The 18,112-nt window shown below is 38.0% G+C and overlaps 1 protein-coding gene across 1 annotated transcript; it reads right to left on the bottom strand.

Moving 5' to 3' along the window:
• Nucleotides 1-8,847: 8,847 nt before the first annotated feature.
• Nucleotides 8,848-11,452, bottom strand: LOC149265840 (WRKY transcription factor 6-like). The gene is made up of 5 exons (XM_089393940.1): nucleotides 11,357-11,452; nucleotides 11,088-11,237; nucleotides 10,598-10,939; nucleotides 10,206-10,319; nucleotides 8,848-10,097 (listed from the first exon to the last, which is right to left on the bottom strand). Exons 1-5 carry the CDS (start codon nucleotides 11,375-11,377, stop codon nucleotides 9,561-9,563), a joined length of 1,164 nt encoding a protein of 387 aa, XP_089250066.1. The 5' UTR covers nucleotides 11,378-11,452; the 3' UTR covers nucleotides 8,848-9,560.
• Nucleotides 11,453-18,112: the final 6,660 nt, after the last annotated feature.

The raw sequence follows: 18,112 nt of genomic DNA, 5'->3' as shown, positions 1-18,112 counted from the left end.
TGTGGTTGTCCATTTCTGATGTTGTAACCAATGCTCCAGAAGATTTCTCATCTTGCACACTGGTCAAATTCTGAAACCATATCTAGACGCATCAATGATTTGATCACTACAAATCGAGAGCTCGGGAAAACCCTCACAACCACAAGGAGTGCATTGCCGAACCCTACCACGACATATGCCAACGAGATTGAACAAAAGATAACCATTGCAGCTTCTCTCAAGGACTCCATTGTCAAGGCCATGAATGATGCCTACACCCTCCTATAGCAAGTTCACAATTAGTTAGGAAGCTTGGAAGAGAAGAATCAACGAGTCTACCCACTTTGAGTTTGATTCAATCAGCTCCTCACTGATATCAAGAACACAAAGGACAAATAGAAAAGGAAGAAGTTTTAGGTAGAGGTTAGCACTCTGGAAGTCTACATTGAACAAATCAAAGATGATTCATCTAGAACAAAACAAATACTCCGGGATCTCTGACCCTCGGTTGAAATACACGTTGAGACACTGTAGGAGCTAAGTGAGGATATGGAAACATAGTGGACTTCTTTGCTGATGGCACGACCAGCCCAACTGACATCTAGCACAACGACTGAATTCCTCGCGCAAATAGTCGTGATCATAGAGACTTGGTAAGTAGTGCTCAATAATAACAATCAATTCTTCCAGGTGACCATTGCGGTTGTCCTTGAATTGTAGCCTTCGTTTAAAGAAATTGGCCAAGAGGAAGCATCAAGAGAAACACCAACAAAAGCAACAACAACAACACCAATAGAAGCACCAACAACAACACTAACAGAAGCACCAACAACAATACCAACAAAAGCATAAACAACACCAACGATGCCAAAGAAAGATTGACTCAGGGACGAGTCAATGAACTGTGGTCAGGGCGTATTAGGGCCTTCGTTTTTGAGAAATTAGGATGTTTTGCAAAGGAAGAAGCTAGTAATAAGTGGTGGCAATGACCGTTGGGAAGTTGTGGAACCAACAACCGAGGAAATACAAGGGACTGCCAGAAGAATGGCAATTGTGGAGGAGTGGCGAGAAGAATCAGAGACAACCGAGCGGGAAAAGAGCAAGAGCAACCGAGGAATGAAGACAGCCGAGCAGGGAGAAGGAACTGGAAGTTTAGGTTGGCATGTAGGAAAAGAAAGAAGAAGATAAAAGACTGAAAGGAGAACCGAAAATAGTTTGTTGTTAGGTTGTGTTGTGGTTGTTCCTGGTAATACTATTCTTCCTGTGCTGTGGAGCTATGGGAACAACTCTGTGACTGTCTTTCTATAAGCTTGTATTCCGCCTGATAGCATTCTGATGTTGAGGAATAGGCTGTGAGCCGATGTAATGTATTTACCTCTATATTAATGAAGAATAAGGTTATGGGATCATAACATATCCATTGTGTGTTATTCCAGTAATTCAAAATTTGTATGTATGCAAATGTTTAGGTAGTCTTTTTGCTACAACATGTATAGACTATTGTGATCTGATTAGTTTGAAGAATAAGTTAATGTTCCATGTTCTCCATTTTTTTATATGGTTTTCCCTGGTACTAAATTCCAACCCTCATTTAACTAAAGTTGTGGCTCGCCTCAGGTGAGACTCCTTACCCTTCCTGCGTAAGGTGAAAATGGGTGAAAATGTTGACATCGCGCTAGACTACAACGGAGCCTTGTTGGCCCTTGCACCCGAACCCAAGGTCTTAACCCTGTTGCTATTTATTTGCCAACAAATAATATAATGAGAAGTAATGTTGTCGCACCTATACTCTTATCTTAGGGATTTTTAGAAGTTTCTTGAACAAATTTCTATAAATCTACTAGTTCAAGCAATCCTTCCATTTTTATTTCCCAAAGTTTAAAACTTTTATCTGAGAAAATTGGCAAAAGTGGCATTAAAAGCTTCAATATTTCACCTATTTCTTCAAACTTTTTTGACTGATTTAGAACTATATTTGGCATTTCATATTTTTCCTGTAATTTTTGTTTCTCTCTCGATATGTTTGAGTTCTCTCCCGAACTCTTTGAGTCTCTTTTACGGACCCATCGCTATGCACACTCCTATTTTCTAGAATGAAGAAAATGTCTTTAGCGTTAAATGAAATCCTGATTCTTCAGCGAGGCTCTTGCAAAGGCTGAAAATTTGTGATTGGATTGGTGCCTTGCAACCGTCACATGTAGCAAACAGATTCAAGGTCTACAAAACTGCACACAGTCTTGCTCCTCGACTCTGATAGATCTCTTCCTACGATGTGCAGGCCAATTCCTCCATTATGTGCTAGGAAACACTCAACAAATATCAACAGAGACTCTAAGCAAGCATAGGCTCCACATGACACACACTCTTCAAAAGCTACAGTTGCAGCTTATCCTTCAATCAACTAACCATGTACAACTCTGTTTCATCAGTTGCACGGAACACAGACCAAACATTGATCCAGTGGACCTTAACCGCCAAACTAGATGCATAGATCTGAAAGAAAGTCAATAACATGCAATGTCCACACCAGCAAACAACGTATCTAATGTCTGGTCCACAACTTTCAACAACAATTCAAACACAATTATAATCACTTCAAACAAAAATTTGCATGTGGTAGCAACCCCCAAGTGATTCACGTCGGGTTCACCCGGACATTGTAGGTAGCAAAGAGGAAACACATAGAACTTGTCGAGAAGTCATGGAGCAGTCTGACACACAGTAAACACGCCCTCAATAATCTCATAGGTTGACTGGAAATGACTCCTTCGACTGTTTTAATCAAAGAAAATTTGTTGACTTTTTGAGATCTTGACTCCAGAATAATTTTGATGAATCTCACACTTGCGCTTCCATTGCTGCTAATTGATCAGATTACGCAGGTTCTCATGCAGCCACATGCTCCAACCCTTTCAACAATTCGACCCAGCTTCTCTCACGAGCTGATGTATACTGTTTACAATCAGGAAATCTTTCCACAAAGCTCTCCCCTATGGTTCTTCCAAATCAAACGCGACCCACGGAGACTAAGAAGTCACATGGCTCAATGTCAATCTGGTGGGTAGCTTGTTGATGACACCAACAGAAAAAACAGGTCCACGATATAAAGTCTTTGCCATTGCTCCGTAGGCTCCACGAAGCAGTTCAAGGGGATTAGGAAAACAACTACACCTCTATCACGATCCGATAACCATATCGACCAACGATGATCTACAACATGATTTGGACTGAACTAATAACGATATGCAGATGTCAACAATCCCTTCGCAACAACCTCCTTCAATTGTTGATGCACTGGTGTGAATCAAACAACAGTGATCTCTCCAGCAATCCACGTCAATCTCTTTCTCCCATGTGGTCTCTGATCTCCAGTTTCTCTCACATACACTGATTACACACACTTTACCAAATTTATTTGGCTGTGTGTTGATGCCACTCCAACAATCCAAATATCTGCTACGAGCAACTCGCAGGTCCAACTTACAAACTCACAGGTCTAATGACGCCATAAAAGTCATCTTGAGGCTCTCTCCTTCTGTACTCCAGCATCTCTATTAACAACGTTCAGTCACACAAAAACTCAACTACAACATAGCGTCAACTCCAACCTAGAGCTTTAATACCAAGATAAAATTAAGACATGGAATATGGAGGAAATGAGCAACTATCAAGTGACCCCAACTGAACTTAAAGAGTGCCCAAACAGGACTCAATTCATTTACCAAATCATTTATACATAAATAAGATTAGAAATATTTTGAGAAAATTAAAATAAATTTTTCAAAAATAAGATCTAATCTAACCAAGTACAACCAATAGCTAATAATAAAATAATTTGGAGAATTCTACATTTCTTCATTATTCCAAGTCTTCTCCTTCATGGAGAATTTCACCCAAAGTCCTGTTTTTCCTTCCTTGGCTTAACATAGGCCACTTGATGTGGTTTCTCTTGATCATTTGTGATATATAACGCTATGTGGAGAGCAATCTTACTTGAAGCATTACTTCCAGTATTAATCATCTGAGCATGGGAATATTTCCACCTACACAAGGTTTTATCTGATTCCATTTGCTCCTTGTGAGTCACCCCATTAAGGTCCATTCTCCTCATTATTAAGGATGTATAATATGATATGTTTTGTCCTCCGCAGATTTCTTTGATTTTTAAGATGATGATTGCCTTAGATAAGAATTGTTAGTTTCCTTGAACACGCTCTGGTTTCCTTTTTGTCTCTATTGTGTTTTCAGTCCTATATTTCCTTGGTCATCATCTGGATCTTCAACAATAGGTTCCTTACAACTTTCCTCATAATCAACTGGTAGCTCTTCAATTGCAACATCTTGTGGAGTAGATTGTGGCTCCTAATACATCTGGTCATCAATAAAACCATATTGTTTATTGGACAATTCTTCTGACTAAAAAATACTACCCAAGCCAAAAATACTTCCAAATGGCCTCATGAAAAAGCGATCATAAAAAGGGTCATAATTGAAAAAGTCTAAAAATAAAGCCATATCACTAACCCACTTGATCTCACCTCCAAATGTTGATCCAAGGACTTTCTCAATGGGAAATGGTATTATGTGAACAAATCAACTAGTATCATACCCTTTTAACATTATTGGACCAACGCAATATATGATTGTAGTGTGCCAAAAAAAATCACCAAACACACCTCTCCTTGCGCTTCTCCAAGAGTAACGTAAAAATTGTGTTCCAACGTGGCTGCTCAGACCACAAGTTTTGCAGGGCAAATTTTTTGCTGGTTGGTTGGTTGGCTCTATGCTCGCCACAGCTAAACCACAACACAAAGTCAACTCCAATTTGGAGCTTTGATACCAAGTTAAAAATCAAGGAAAAAAAAATATGAAATGAAATGTGCACCTCTCAAGTGAGACTAGCTCAACCTGGGGAGTGACTGGGGAGTGCCTGCACTCAGCACATTCTATCCACCAACAAAAAAGCTCATGCATTTAAAGGATTATATGTCTGTTGGGGAGTTTGAACAACTCCTTAAGAAATAGGATTTAAATCCTAAATAAACAAGCAATCTCAACTCTTTCCAACAAGTGACTAATAATAAATTAATCTAGAACTAACTAGATTTCTCCATTATTTCCAAGTGAGAATATTGCATTTTGGTTTGCATTTGTCTTCAAACTGGCCATTTATAGAATTCCTGCCCTTTGTCAAATTTCAACAAGAAACCACACATCAGATCTTCAAAATCTAAAAGCTTAAAACCTTATGACCTGCCCCCTTTGGGTTGGTGATTAGATTATCACTACTCATCAGACATATGAGGTTTCAACATGGTTCTGGTACCCCATGCAAATAGGTAGTTGGTAAGTCAATATGTTTCTTTGGGTATTTTGAAATGTGAGCATGAATTGACATATTTTAACACCAACAAGGAATCTCTTAATTTATTAATTACTTTGGTTGATCCACCTTCTATAGGTTGGACCAAAGTCATGAGAAAGAGAAGAAAGAAAAATAGCTTTGAAGACCATCCCCAAGTCACAGGATTCATTTAAATATGTCAAATCCATAATAATCTCCTCTTTTAGTAGGTCAAAATCCTTAGTTGAATAATTGCTACACTAATGTAATCCTATTTTTTTAAAAAATAGAAAATATTATATATATATATAGATATATATATTAAAAAAACAATATAAAAATATATTTTAATAATAATATAAATATAAAAATATATATTAATTAATATAAAAATATATATATAAACAATAATTATTAATTTAATAATAAAAATTCTTTAAAATTATTTTAAGATTAATCACATCAAATTTTTTTTAACAGTGAGTAAATATTTCAAACCTACTCATGAAATTCATTTACGACGTTGTACACACCTATAAAACCCTTTCGGAAACGGGTGATATAAAAGCCAACAAACCACATCACAAAATGGGTGCACATTTCACATGCCAGCAAGGCCACGTAATTTTTAAACAATGGATTCCATATTCACTGAATATGCCCGACCGTAGTCAATCTAGATCCGATTTGTAACTCACCTCACGCTATTGACTTTTTGGTTCTGCCACTGACGTTTTGTTGCCCCAGCTTGAGACGTGTGGATTTCTAAGAACTGATGTGCAATTGGAGGGATGGAATTTGACGGGCATTTTGCCCGTCATAAGGCTTTTTGAACGTATTTGACGGCTGGAATTTGTCCATGCCTGTTTTGAGTGACGTGCTCTGAAGAATTAAAAACGTATTTTTGATGTTTGGAAATTTTCCCAAAACGTTCTTATGCCCGTCCAATGTTAGAATTTTTCGCTATTATTGGCTATTCGAATGATGTCGGCGGGTAATTGCACATGCAGAGCGTCAGAAACTTCAGAAACTTTTAAAAATAAAATAAAATAACGTTTATAATGATTTAAATTTTTACGACTTAATATTTAAGTCAGAAAGGTTATCGACATATGTAAATAAGTTATGTTGAAATACACAGCTAGGCATTATAAATCACAATGACAACCAATGGCATCGTAACAACCAATCTGAAAAGATCAGAGGAAAATTGCCTTTTTCTATGTACTTGCTGCTGCATGAGGCAAGTAGCTCATTGAATTGTGAATCTTGCCCAAATGTTGGAATCTTTCCCTGGACGATTTCGGGGATCTTGCATGCAATTTCCAAGTTCCAACCGTAGCAAACCCAACGCATTGCGCATTGCCCATTCTTGTTTTCTTTGTACAATCGTGTTCATGATTCACACTCTCTCTCAAGGCATTGCCCATTCAAACTTACGCCTGTCCCCCTGGCTCCAGCTCAAGATTGGCTCCAAGGCCCATTCAAACTTACGCCCGTCGCCCAGCTCAAGATTGGCTCCAAGGAAACTCAGAGGAAATTACAAATTGGTGCTTCAGGTTAGTGATTGATTTTTTATTCTTCAAACACTGTAGGTTTGATTGCTGCTACGTTTTAATTTTTGATTTAATAAGTAATTTAGTTTTTTATTTCACAAGAGATTTGTATGTGTAACTGGTCACAACTCTTAACAACACGCTTATCAGTAAGATAGGTATGTAAATATGGAAAGGCATCTGAAAATTTATTAGAACAAATGAGTGTTGATATGGATAGTTTGAAAAATACCTATTCAATTAGATGGAATATGCAACATCTCACGATACAGGCTTACTAATGGAATATGTAATGTAGCCCTGTACATCCATATACTGTGATGGAAAATGTTAGATGAGCTTTCAAGTACATATAAACCAAACTATATCCAAACCTCATACCATTCCACCTATTAATATTTGTTTTTTAATCTAACATTGTAATTGATGTTGGCCTAGAGCCTAGATTCAAAGACCTATTGGGAGGAAAACAGAACTTTTGAACAGCAACAAAACTACTTTTTCGATTAGTAAATAGACGCAAACATTGGATTTCCTGAACAAGAGAGTGGAGTAATTCCCAGAGCGAACACAATGGGCAATATAGAGAGCTTGTTCAGAAAAAAATTCATTTCCACAACATGATGAACACCGTGATCAAGATCTGACCCGTTGATGCGACGCAGGGCTCGTGCGGAGTCTGGCGTGAAAAGAAGCGAGGGATGCTTTGCCAAAAACAACTTGCCCACAAGACTGTAATGGGTATCCACAACAGTATGCGGGCAAGTCATTCTTGGCTGAGTAACACACTCTGCGTCTACATGCAAGACGCTACACAAATTTCTTCACGATTAGCGTAATTACTGGATAAGGGAATGGAGTCTAGACCGATGGAAGAAGGTAATTTATACAGTTAATAAGAACAAATCGGCCAAACGGAATGGACAAATCGAATCACTTGAAATCTAAAGTTTCTGCAAAAAAAATGTATTCGATGCGCCGAGTATGCTCCACAGGTTGACGAGCATAAATTTTGCACGTCTCAACTAGTCTATGTATCTCGAATTTCATAGCGGCTCACCGAACTCGGAGTTATGGCATAATACATTGCAATAACTTGGGATTTAAGTGAATGATTTCAGTAGTCGGAAAAACTCGGATCAGGGTTCAAATTCCAATCCTGTCATCGTTCAGTGCGCACTCAGCAAACGATGAGATATATGTTGAAATCCTCATATCATATTCAACATATAACAACTTCCTTAATTTGATATGAGATTCAACATATAACAACTTCCTTAATTTTATATGAGGAAAGAGATGAGATATGAGGATTTCAACATATAACAATTTCCTTAATTTGATATGCTTTTGTCTTTACTTCTTCTTCAAATAAATATTAATATAGATATGAGGATTTCAATATATAGAACCTTCCTTAATTTGATTACCCTTGTAGCAAATTTCAAATGTTCAACACTTTTTGTTGAAACCTCCCTATTGAGTTTTTTCAAATTTTGGTTTTTTTTCCCTAGGATAAATATATGAAAACTTTCACATAATTATTTATTGAATGGTAATTTTTTAATCAAAACTTTATCACTGAAGGGTTAATTTATTACGAGAACATCACTCTTGAAGGGCAAAATTTTTAATATAACGTTTCTTGACGGGAAGCATAAGGACCCAAAACGTCAAAAAAATCGTATGACGGGTAAAGAGAAATCTAAATTCCAACGCTGCTGACCAGTACCAATTCCTAATGCATAGATATATGAAAACCACGCCGGGTGCGCTATTGTAAAATAAAAAACACAGTGCACAATCTAGGGGTGCTCTTTAAAGTAACGCTATCTTTAAAGTAAATTGTTGGTAATTACTCAATTTGTTCATTAAATATAGTGAAAAGATTTATTAAAGGTCAAAATGTTTCATTTAAATTGTCAAAATAAATGTTACTGCTTGCAAAAACAAGTCAATTTTCTGGTGCAATAGCAGAAGCGCAGGTATATGTTATATTGCTTTAGGAAGCCAATTTTACATTAGGAAATTTAGAATTAATGTTGATGAGTGTCAAAAATTCTTGATCTTTCTTTGTCTGATTTCATAGAAACTCAATCCAGATCACCAAAGCATAGACGCGTTGTGTCTACGGTCTATTAACGTCGACACTGGCCGTGCATTTTTCTACCAATCCGATCAGTCTTCGGGTGGAGAAAAGGGCAAGAATAATGTCAAATTTATGGAAGATTACCAGCTACATTCTTCAAAGAAGAGGAAGTTCGTCCGTGGATGATAGCCCATGCTGTCACGCAGAGTCGTTGAACAAGATGCATCAGCTGGTGCCAACTCGGTATGGATGCTGAAACATTCATAGTATATCGTATCGACTTGGTCCTGAAACCCCACCAAAGAAAAGTTTGAAACATTTTTCTCACGACTTTCCTTGAAACATTTGGCAGTGAAAGTGGAAAAATAGTGGTAAGTCGATTTCGACATGAAGGCCTTGAAGCTTTCTTCACTTCATGGACACAATCGGTTAGCTTCAATGACTCAGCCTTAGTCCTCAATAGCTGGTTTTCATGTCCCTCCAGTTACATTCTTTTAACAATCCGAAGAACCATTTTGACCCATGTCATGGGTCTACAATACAACCCAGTTTACGAGAGATTTCCCACAAAACAACTGCAGAGTACACGAATCTAAGCAAATGCCTTCTGAGATGAACCATTGGCGCATTGCCTCGCAGGAGGGAATTTAGGCATTATTCCCCTGACTGGATCACCCATCTCGAGCAGAGAACCGGCTATGGCTACAGAGAGGGCTGCAGTGAAGTTGGGATCTGCCTTTATAGAAGCCAAATAATCCTGCATCATTGAAGAATAATTACCCCTTTCATTATGATCTGATACCTGGCCCACATCGCTAGACAATGGACTCGACTGTTGGAATCTGCCTGCTGTCAAATGCGGAGGCTGCAACTGTAAACTTGGTCTACTGGGGCGGTCGTCTGTGAGGTCGAGCGTGATTGTGGGAAACGTGCTGGAGGTCGATACCGTGGCATTGCAGGGTATAAATTGGTTGTCTGCAACTACATTTTCTGTATTCATCCCCTCACCAAAGAGCTGGTTGGACGAGCCAGCTTGCATAACAGCCATAGCCAGAGGACTCACAGAATGAGTGTGTTCGCCTTCGTAGGTTGTTATTACAATGGTCGGATCTTGTGCACATCTCTGAACCTGCTCAAAATTTTTAAATTAGGAAACAGAAAGGCTAATTCTATGTATTTCAAAGTCCACGAGAGGAGAAGTAAGCGCTTTCTTTGGGAGAAAAGGAGGAGACTGTACCTGTTTTTTCACTGGGCAAGCGGGTGCCCAGGCACATTTGTAATAGGATCTTGGAAGTGGATTGTTTCTTGTCATCTTTTGCCCATACTTTCGCCACTGGCAGCCATCGCTTCCCTGATTATAATAGATCAGATAAGTTTATTATATATGGTGGAAAGATAAAAAATCTTTATAAAATTAAAAAAGTTTAATGGATTTTGAGAATATTGAGGAGTATTTAGGAATTTGGAAATTTTTTTGCTGATATGGATTTTGAGAATATTTAGAAATATGAATCTGTAATAAAGAATGTCAAACAATTATCTTTATCAATTTTCAAAATATTTCTGAAATCCGCAATCCAATTAATTTGAACTTTGCCATAAAAACAAAATAGAAAATGAGATGATTACCGCAGATTTCTCGGATCTTGTCCGCTCTGCTACGATTCTCTTTTTCGCAGCTGCCCTCTGTTCGCTGAAGCCCTTGTTTGGGACCTGTAGCTTCTTGTTCGGCGACTGCCCGTGATGGCAAGGGCTCTCATCCATGGACGGAGTGATTGCATTGTCAGTCTGTTCCAATTGCATGTAATTTATCTTCCTCTTTTTTGAAGGCAGCTTCAGGTCGTCCATAAATTTGGCAATCTTCTCCTTTTCTTCACCTCGCTCGTTACAACTTGAAGACTGGTCAGATTGGAGCGAAACTTCCCGACCGAAGTCGACATTCATAGACCCCAGACACAATGGATTGAATATCTACACAGTCAGAATATAGAAAGATTAAGAATTTTGAGAATCATCTAGACTCTGAACATTTGCGAAAGTCTATCTTCCTTGGATTTGAACTTGTAATTTTTTTTAAGAGAAAAAACAAAATACATATTCAAACAACAATATAACATACCTCATTTTCATCAATGCACTTCGGTTGTTGCACCAGAGACGTGATATGCTTCTGCAAGTATTTACATTTACTATTCATACTCTTTAATACAGACTTCAATTTTTTATTCTCCTCATTAATCCGATTTATCTCTGCCACAACTAATGTCATCTGCAAGAAGCACAAGCCAATCCATAAGAACCAGATTTCAAATCAACACAAACAAACAATGCCATTGCTATAATATTTCAGATCAACAATCAGCCATGAAAACGCCTTCAAAGCTGCACCTGAATCTTTTGACTTTCCATCTCTTCAATGTTTACTTCTTCGCAGTCTGGAAAATAGGGAGCCGATCGCTGTTAGTGTTGGCGGCCTTCCGTGACTTATTTATAGGAATTAGGAAGAGGAAGCAGTGCAGGGAGCGGAGTGGCCCCGGCCCCGACTCCCAATGTCGTGACATAAAGAAAACGTTTCGAATTCCGCGCGACCGTGGAGACTTTGAACGCGTGCAATATCTCATCCAAGAAATGTGATAGTGGACAGAAAGGCGTCCACGAGTTTGAATGATTCCTCACCGAAAGTTCCTTTCAGGCCGTTCATCGGTGCCAGGTGGCCTCACCGCGAAAGTTTCTGTGACGATAGCGCGCCTGTCATCATGAGATATATTCGTTTGGATATTTTAAAGAGTCCATGGTCGTCCTTGCCCGCGCACAAGACCAGACTTGGTCAAGCCAGAGAGCTGACAAATACATCCTCCGAATCTGATCTCCTATCTTATCTTAAAAAAAAATTGTTCGGAATCCACACGTTTTGAATTAAATTGGAGTGCCAGAAAGTCAAGAGCATGAGTTAATCACAATTTACATCTATTGCTGTATAGTTTGAAATCCACTTGTGTCAACTTGGTGTACCAAAGAGTCCCCAGCTTGATGTGATGTGAACTGCAAATCAGATTTATTAAGAGTCAATAGGAGGTATATTCAGTGTAACTGTGGAATCCATTGTTTCCCCATGAAGCTTCACTTACCAAGCTATAAAATTTGACTTCTTTTTCACAGAATATCACACGTTTGACTTTTAATTATACAATATTTCAATAAAAATCTAATTAAATATGGTGTACTATTTAAAAGTAAGTGTCATATGCATTGTTGTTAACACCATTATCAATGTGTAGATATTATTTATGTGCAAGTTGCAATTTTATATAAATTTTAGGTCACGTGTTGTGTTTTTTTCCATTTTGCTGATACTATTTGTTTTTATGAGGATATTTATAACTAAGTGTTTTGTTTGTAGTTACAAGCGTTTTTTCACTGACTTTAAAGAGGTGATGTGTTGTGGTTTTTTACTCTCGTTGAGATCATTTGTTTTTACAAAGATATTTATGGCCCAGTGCTTTTTCAGGTTGTTGATAGGAAGGATAATTATGGCTAAGTATTTTGTTTACGTTAGAATTTAAAATATGAATGTGCACAGGGTGTTGAATTTTATTTTCTAGAGAGGATGTTTATATGAATAAAGAGAATTTGTTTAAGTGTTTTTGTTAAAGTTTGAATTGAAAAGATGAGTTTAAAGGAGTTTTGAATGTAATTTTTTAAAGAAGAAGGTTAGGCATTTTCCGTGATTGGATTATACAAGAAATGAAATGAAAGATAGATTAGAAAATGCAGCACAGTGAGAGAAATATAATACAAAACATAGTAATATAGACAAACTTCATAATATAATACAAAACATAGTAATATAGACAAATTTCATTTCTTCATAAAATAGTAGAATATTGTAGAACAAACACTAGCTTGGAATAGTTTTAGCTTATCTCTAAAAAAGAGAGATCTCAACTACATTCACATCATCAAAAAGTTATTACAAGAAGTTCAAACAATGGCCTTTTAATGCAAAGAAAAAATCCTTAAGTTCCAAAACCCTAACCCTATGAGGCAATGCATTAAACGCTTATAGACATAAATCAAACACTCTTATTAATCAAATTCCCAATGCTCTTGGGAAAAATATTTGTTGTTTACATCATGAAGGAATGATATATGATCATTTACAAATGAGAGACCCCATATAAATTGTAACACCCCCATCTCGCATCTACCCAAGTAACTGCCCAACTAGGGTAGATATGTGACGAGAGGCCACTATAATGGGATTCAACCTCCTAAGTCACCTTAAGGAAGTGGAATCGACAGAAACACACCACACAAACCTTCCACATCAACAACATAACTCCCAAGAGCCATCCCAACCACTTAGGTAACCAACCCTTGAGACGAACTGAAGTTTTAATCCACCAAACCCCTGGATGCTCCCTTGATATGGATAAGGGTGCGTCTGGGAGGCTTCAAAAGCTCCCATGGGCAAGGGAGCTTCTAGGGACTTTTTTCCCCAGTGCTATGCCTGCGATTCTAGGATTTTTGCCACTTTTTCAATCCTAGATCCTAAGTCACTACTCAGAACTTAGTGGCAGGTTCATAAATGAAATTTCATACTGGAACAAAGATACATTTGCAAAAACATCAACAAGGACTAGAATGGACCCTTAGTAGTCATGGCAGGCATTTCGTCAAACATGTCACAAACATGAAAGCTACAAGTCTTAACAACAAAATTGAGCATAGGGGTCTCATCCTTATCTGAGATTCAGTATGACGCATTGTTTCCTTATCACATTAGTTGCATTATCATCTATTAGGCCATAGATACATTATTCATTCATTTACAAGTAAAAACATGATGGGAGCCATACATCACCACTATCATAATACATATTCACAACCAGCATAATAACAACTAAAATCCCAAGGAAAAAACAACCATATAATCCACACATGAATTAGTATAATACTTGTAATAGTCCTGGTGAAAATTCCATGTAATAAAAGTTAATAAAAGGAAAAATAAGACCATGGTTAAGGAACACTTATTCCAAGCTAAATATTGGGCAAACGTATCCTAGTGGGCATCACTGGATGTGTTTTGGCTAAGGAAAATTGGCAAAGGCATTAAAAGGCAAAAAGGCATTTTGTGATTTTGTGAGATGCATCGTCAGAAGTATATGACTAATTGCATAGGTTATACGTCGCTTACATGTTGATTATATCTCGCTTAACTACATCCTTGTATGTCAGGTGCATTCTTGAATGTTTTGATTACATGTATCAGTCTTCTAGGTTGATTACAATAATTGATCGCTTATGCTCAACTACATGAATTCATACGTATGTGTAGTTGATTAGGCATTGCTTATGGATGTTGATAGTTGCATGTGGTAATGTGTGTAATGGAGTAATGGTTGTTGTCATGCATGAGGTCATAGCATGCATTGTTGATATTTCTTTGCATTGATGAATGGACCCTAGCTAGAATGATGTTTATGTGTAGATACACTTATTTGATATATGTCTATATGTTGTTATGATTATGTTATACATGTATCACGATGATTTGATGATCTTGCAAACAAGGTATCCTCCCTGAATTATGCTAAGGTACATTAGTTTATTATGATTTGGTTTAGCTAACATAGTATGCCTTACATGATAGTGGTTAGATGGCCAGTAAGATGGTAGACTACATAGAATCTCCCTATGCATCATATGGGCAGCGTGGTGTGGGGGACTCTTCTAACTTGGCAGACACATTAAGGAGACTAAAAGAAGAAATAAGGAGTTGTAAAGTAGACAATGACAAAATCACGTAGGCACAAGAGAAATAGGCAGAGATGAATATGATACTACTTCAAAGTTTGTCAAATTTACAGTGGCAGGGACCACTTCTAATCAGACATGGAGAAGATTAAAAAACTAATGGCGCATATGGCAGTAGGTATCCTAGTAGGCACGGGTCGGATAGATCTGATACAATCAAAGATGGCAGGTTGTTGGACACTCGGGATAAGAGAGGTGATAGACACAAGTACTATTCTAGTTCTGGTTCTTACAAGCATCATGATTGTCATTGTTATCACCCTTACAAGAGGAGTGATAGGGATACTTTCCATATGAGTTTAAGAAGGCAAAGCCACCTACCTTTTATGGAGAGATGAAGAAATCACAGGATCCAAAGGCATTATTTCTTGGTATGAATAAATTCTTTAGATTGCATGAGTATTTAAAAAACATGAAAGAAAAGATAGCCACCTTCAGTCTCAAAGGTAATGTAGGTATTTGGTGGGAAGACATGAAGAAATTCAAAGGTATACATGAGGAAGATTTCACTTGGCATGCATTTGAAACGCTCTTCAAGAAGAAGTACTTGTTGGAGACGTACTATGATGATAAAGCTAAGGAGTTTTATGAGTTGCGGATGGGTTTTATGACAGATGTTGAGATATGTGCCTTACCTCAAGGAGGAGAAGGGCAACGCTCAGAGACTCATCAGTGGACTTCCAGTTGCACACAAAGACCAGATTGAGTTCGACAAGCCTAGATCATTGGAGGACGTCATCTGAAAGTTGAAACATTGTTATGAGCAGTCGAAGTGCAAAGTTGAGCCTAAGAAAGATTTGAAAAGAAATGAGAAAGCTAATGGAAAATGGCCACCAAAGAGAGGAAGACCGCAAGGTGCAAGTGAGAAAGAAAATGTAGTTCCTTATAAGAGATTCAATACAACTGAGAAGGGACGTGGAGAGAAGCAAGCTAGAGGCGGTGGAAGGGAACCATTAAAGTGTTGGATATGTGGTAAGGATCATTGTAAGAAGCATTGTACGTGGTATCAGAGTGGTGGTAGACCCCATATCTACAGTGCTCAGGAGGCACATACAGTTTGTGATGTTGGTCATAGTATTCCTTAGATCCATGCAGTTGTGGACAACATGCAGGCAGGCCATCAGACATCGATCATTAAGCTGGATGGTAAGATTTGTGATCAAGTTGTTCCTATTTTGATTGATCCTAGATCTAAATATAGTTATATTAATCCTGACCTAGTGGATAAGTTTGGTTTGAGAAAAGAAGTGCATACAAAATCTTGGTTGGTACAGTTGGCTACAAGTACAAATAAGAGGGCTCACCATTGGGTAAGAGCTTGTCAGTTTGAGTTAAATGGTATGCCTACAACAACACATTTGAATGTATTTCCATTGGGATCGTATAGTATGATTTTGGGTATGGATTAGTTATACCTTCACAAGACCAAAGTGGATTGCTTCAACAAGGCCATTGAGTTTGTGGATGATAGTGGGGAAAAGAAGACTCTGCAGGGAAAGAAGAAGCCTACATCAGTGAGGATGGTTACCGCTATGCAGGCTAAGCATAGTTTCAAAAAAGGTTGTGTGATGTTTATAGTACACATTTATAGTGACAAGGGTAAGGAGGTTGAGCATGTCGATGTGTTGAGCAGGTACCTAGTTTTGTAGCAATTCAAGATGTATTTCCTGAGGACATTATAGAGTTGCCACCTCACAAGGAGCTAGACTTTTCTATTGAGTTGATGCCAGGGGCAGCTCCAGCATCCAAAGCACCTTACAGGATGAGCACACCTAAGCTAGTTGAGTTAAAGTTGCAGCTAAAGGAGATGTTGGACAAGGGATACATTAGGCCAAGTGTATCACCTTTCGTTGCACCAGTGTTGTTCGTGAAGAAGTAATATGGTACTCTCAGATTGTGCATTGACTACAGGTAGCTGAACAAGGTAATGATCAAGAACAGGTACCCATTCCCCAGGATCGATGATTTGTTTGATCAATTGAAGCGAGAAGCAGTGTTCTCTAAGATCGACTTGAGATCGAGATACCATCTGATACACTTCAAGGAAGAGGATATCTTTAAGATTGCGTTTAGGACTAGGTATGGGCATTATGAGTTTGTTGTTGTTCCATTTGGTTTGAATAATCCTCTAGCTACATTCATGTGCTTGATGAATAGTGTGTTGCGTCCTTATCTGGATAAGTTTGTTATTGTATTCATTGATGACATACTGGTATATTGTAAGAATGAGAAGAACATGTCGAGCATTTAGTAGTAGTGTTGAGATTGTTAAGAGAGCATTAGTTGTCTGCTAAACTTAGCAACTACATCTTCTTTCAGAGGAAGGTACATTACCTAGGGCATGTTGTCTCCAAGGACGACATAGTAATAGATCCAGAGAAGATAAAGGCTATCATGGAGTGGGAAACTCCTAAGAATGTGGATGAGGTGAGATCATTCATGGGATTGGCAGGTTACTATAAGAGGTTCATCAAGAACTTCTCACGTATTGCATATCATATCACATCATTGTAGCGAAAAGGTAAGAAACTTGAATGGAAAGAAGAATATGAGGCTAGTTTTGAGCAACGTAAGCAGTTGTTGACACATGCACCAGTGCTAAATATTGTGGATCCGGGCAAGGAGTTTGTAGTGTGTACAAATGCTTGCAAGAGAGGACTTGGTGGAATTCTCATGCAATAATGACAGGTAGTGTACTATGAGTCATGAAAATTGAATGAGCATGAATAGAACTATCTGAAGCATGATCTTGAGCTAGCAAAAATTATACATACATTGAAGATGTGGAGACACTATCTTCTAGGCAAGACGTTTACATTGATGAGCAATCACGGTGGGTTGAGGTATTTGTTTGATCAAACATATCTAAATTTCAGGCAAGCTAGATGGTTGGCTACCCTTAGTGAATTTGACTTTGAGATCAGATACATCGAAGGGAAGGAGAACCAAGGTGAAAATTATCTTAGTAGGAAGGTACACGTAAGTCATATAGAAACTATGATCTCTTATGGGACAGAGTTACAGGATAGGATCTTCTAGGGACAACAATGAGATGAAAAATACATGTAGATTATGCACAGGTTACAGCAGAGCACAGGTACAGGTACATGTGTACGTACAGGTATAGGTACAGGTGATTGGGATGAAGACTATCGTCTCACGGCAGATGGTTTGGGGAGGTTTAGAGACAGGATCTATGTTCTGAATTGTAGTGAACTCAAGAAGCTTATCTTGAGGGAGTTTTATGCCAAGCCATACTTGGGTCACCCAGGATATCAAAAGACATTGATGACAGTGAAGAAGTTCTATTATTGGTCGAATCTC

This window comes from Pinus tabuliformis, chromosome 6 (assembly GCF_031772625.1).
Source record: "Pinus tabuliformis cultivar Carrire ecotype Pingquan chromosome 6, CPIR1, whole genome shotgun sequence".
Classification (NCBI taxonomy): Eukaryota; Viridiplantae; Streptophyta; class Pinopsida; order Pinales; family Pinaceae; genus Pinus; species Pinus tabuliformis.
Note: the sequence above shows the minus strand (reverse complement) of the source record. Positions and strands in the feature narration are given on the sequence as shown.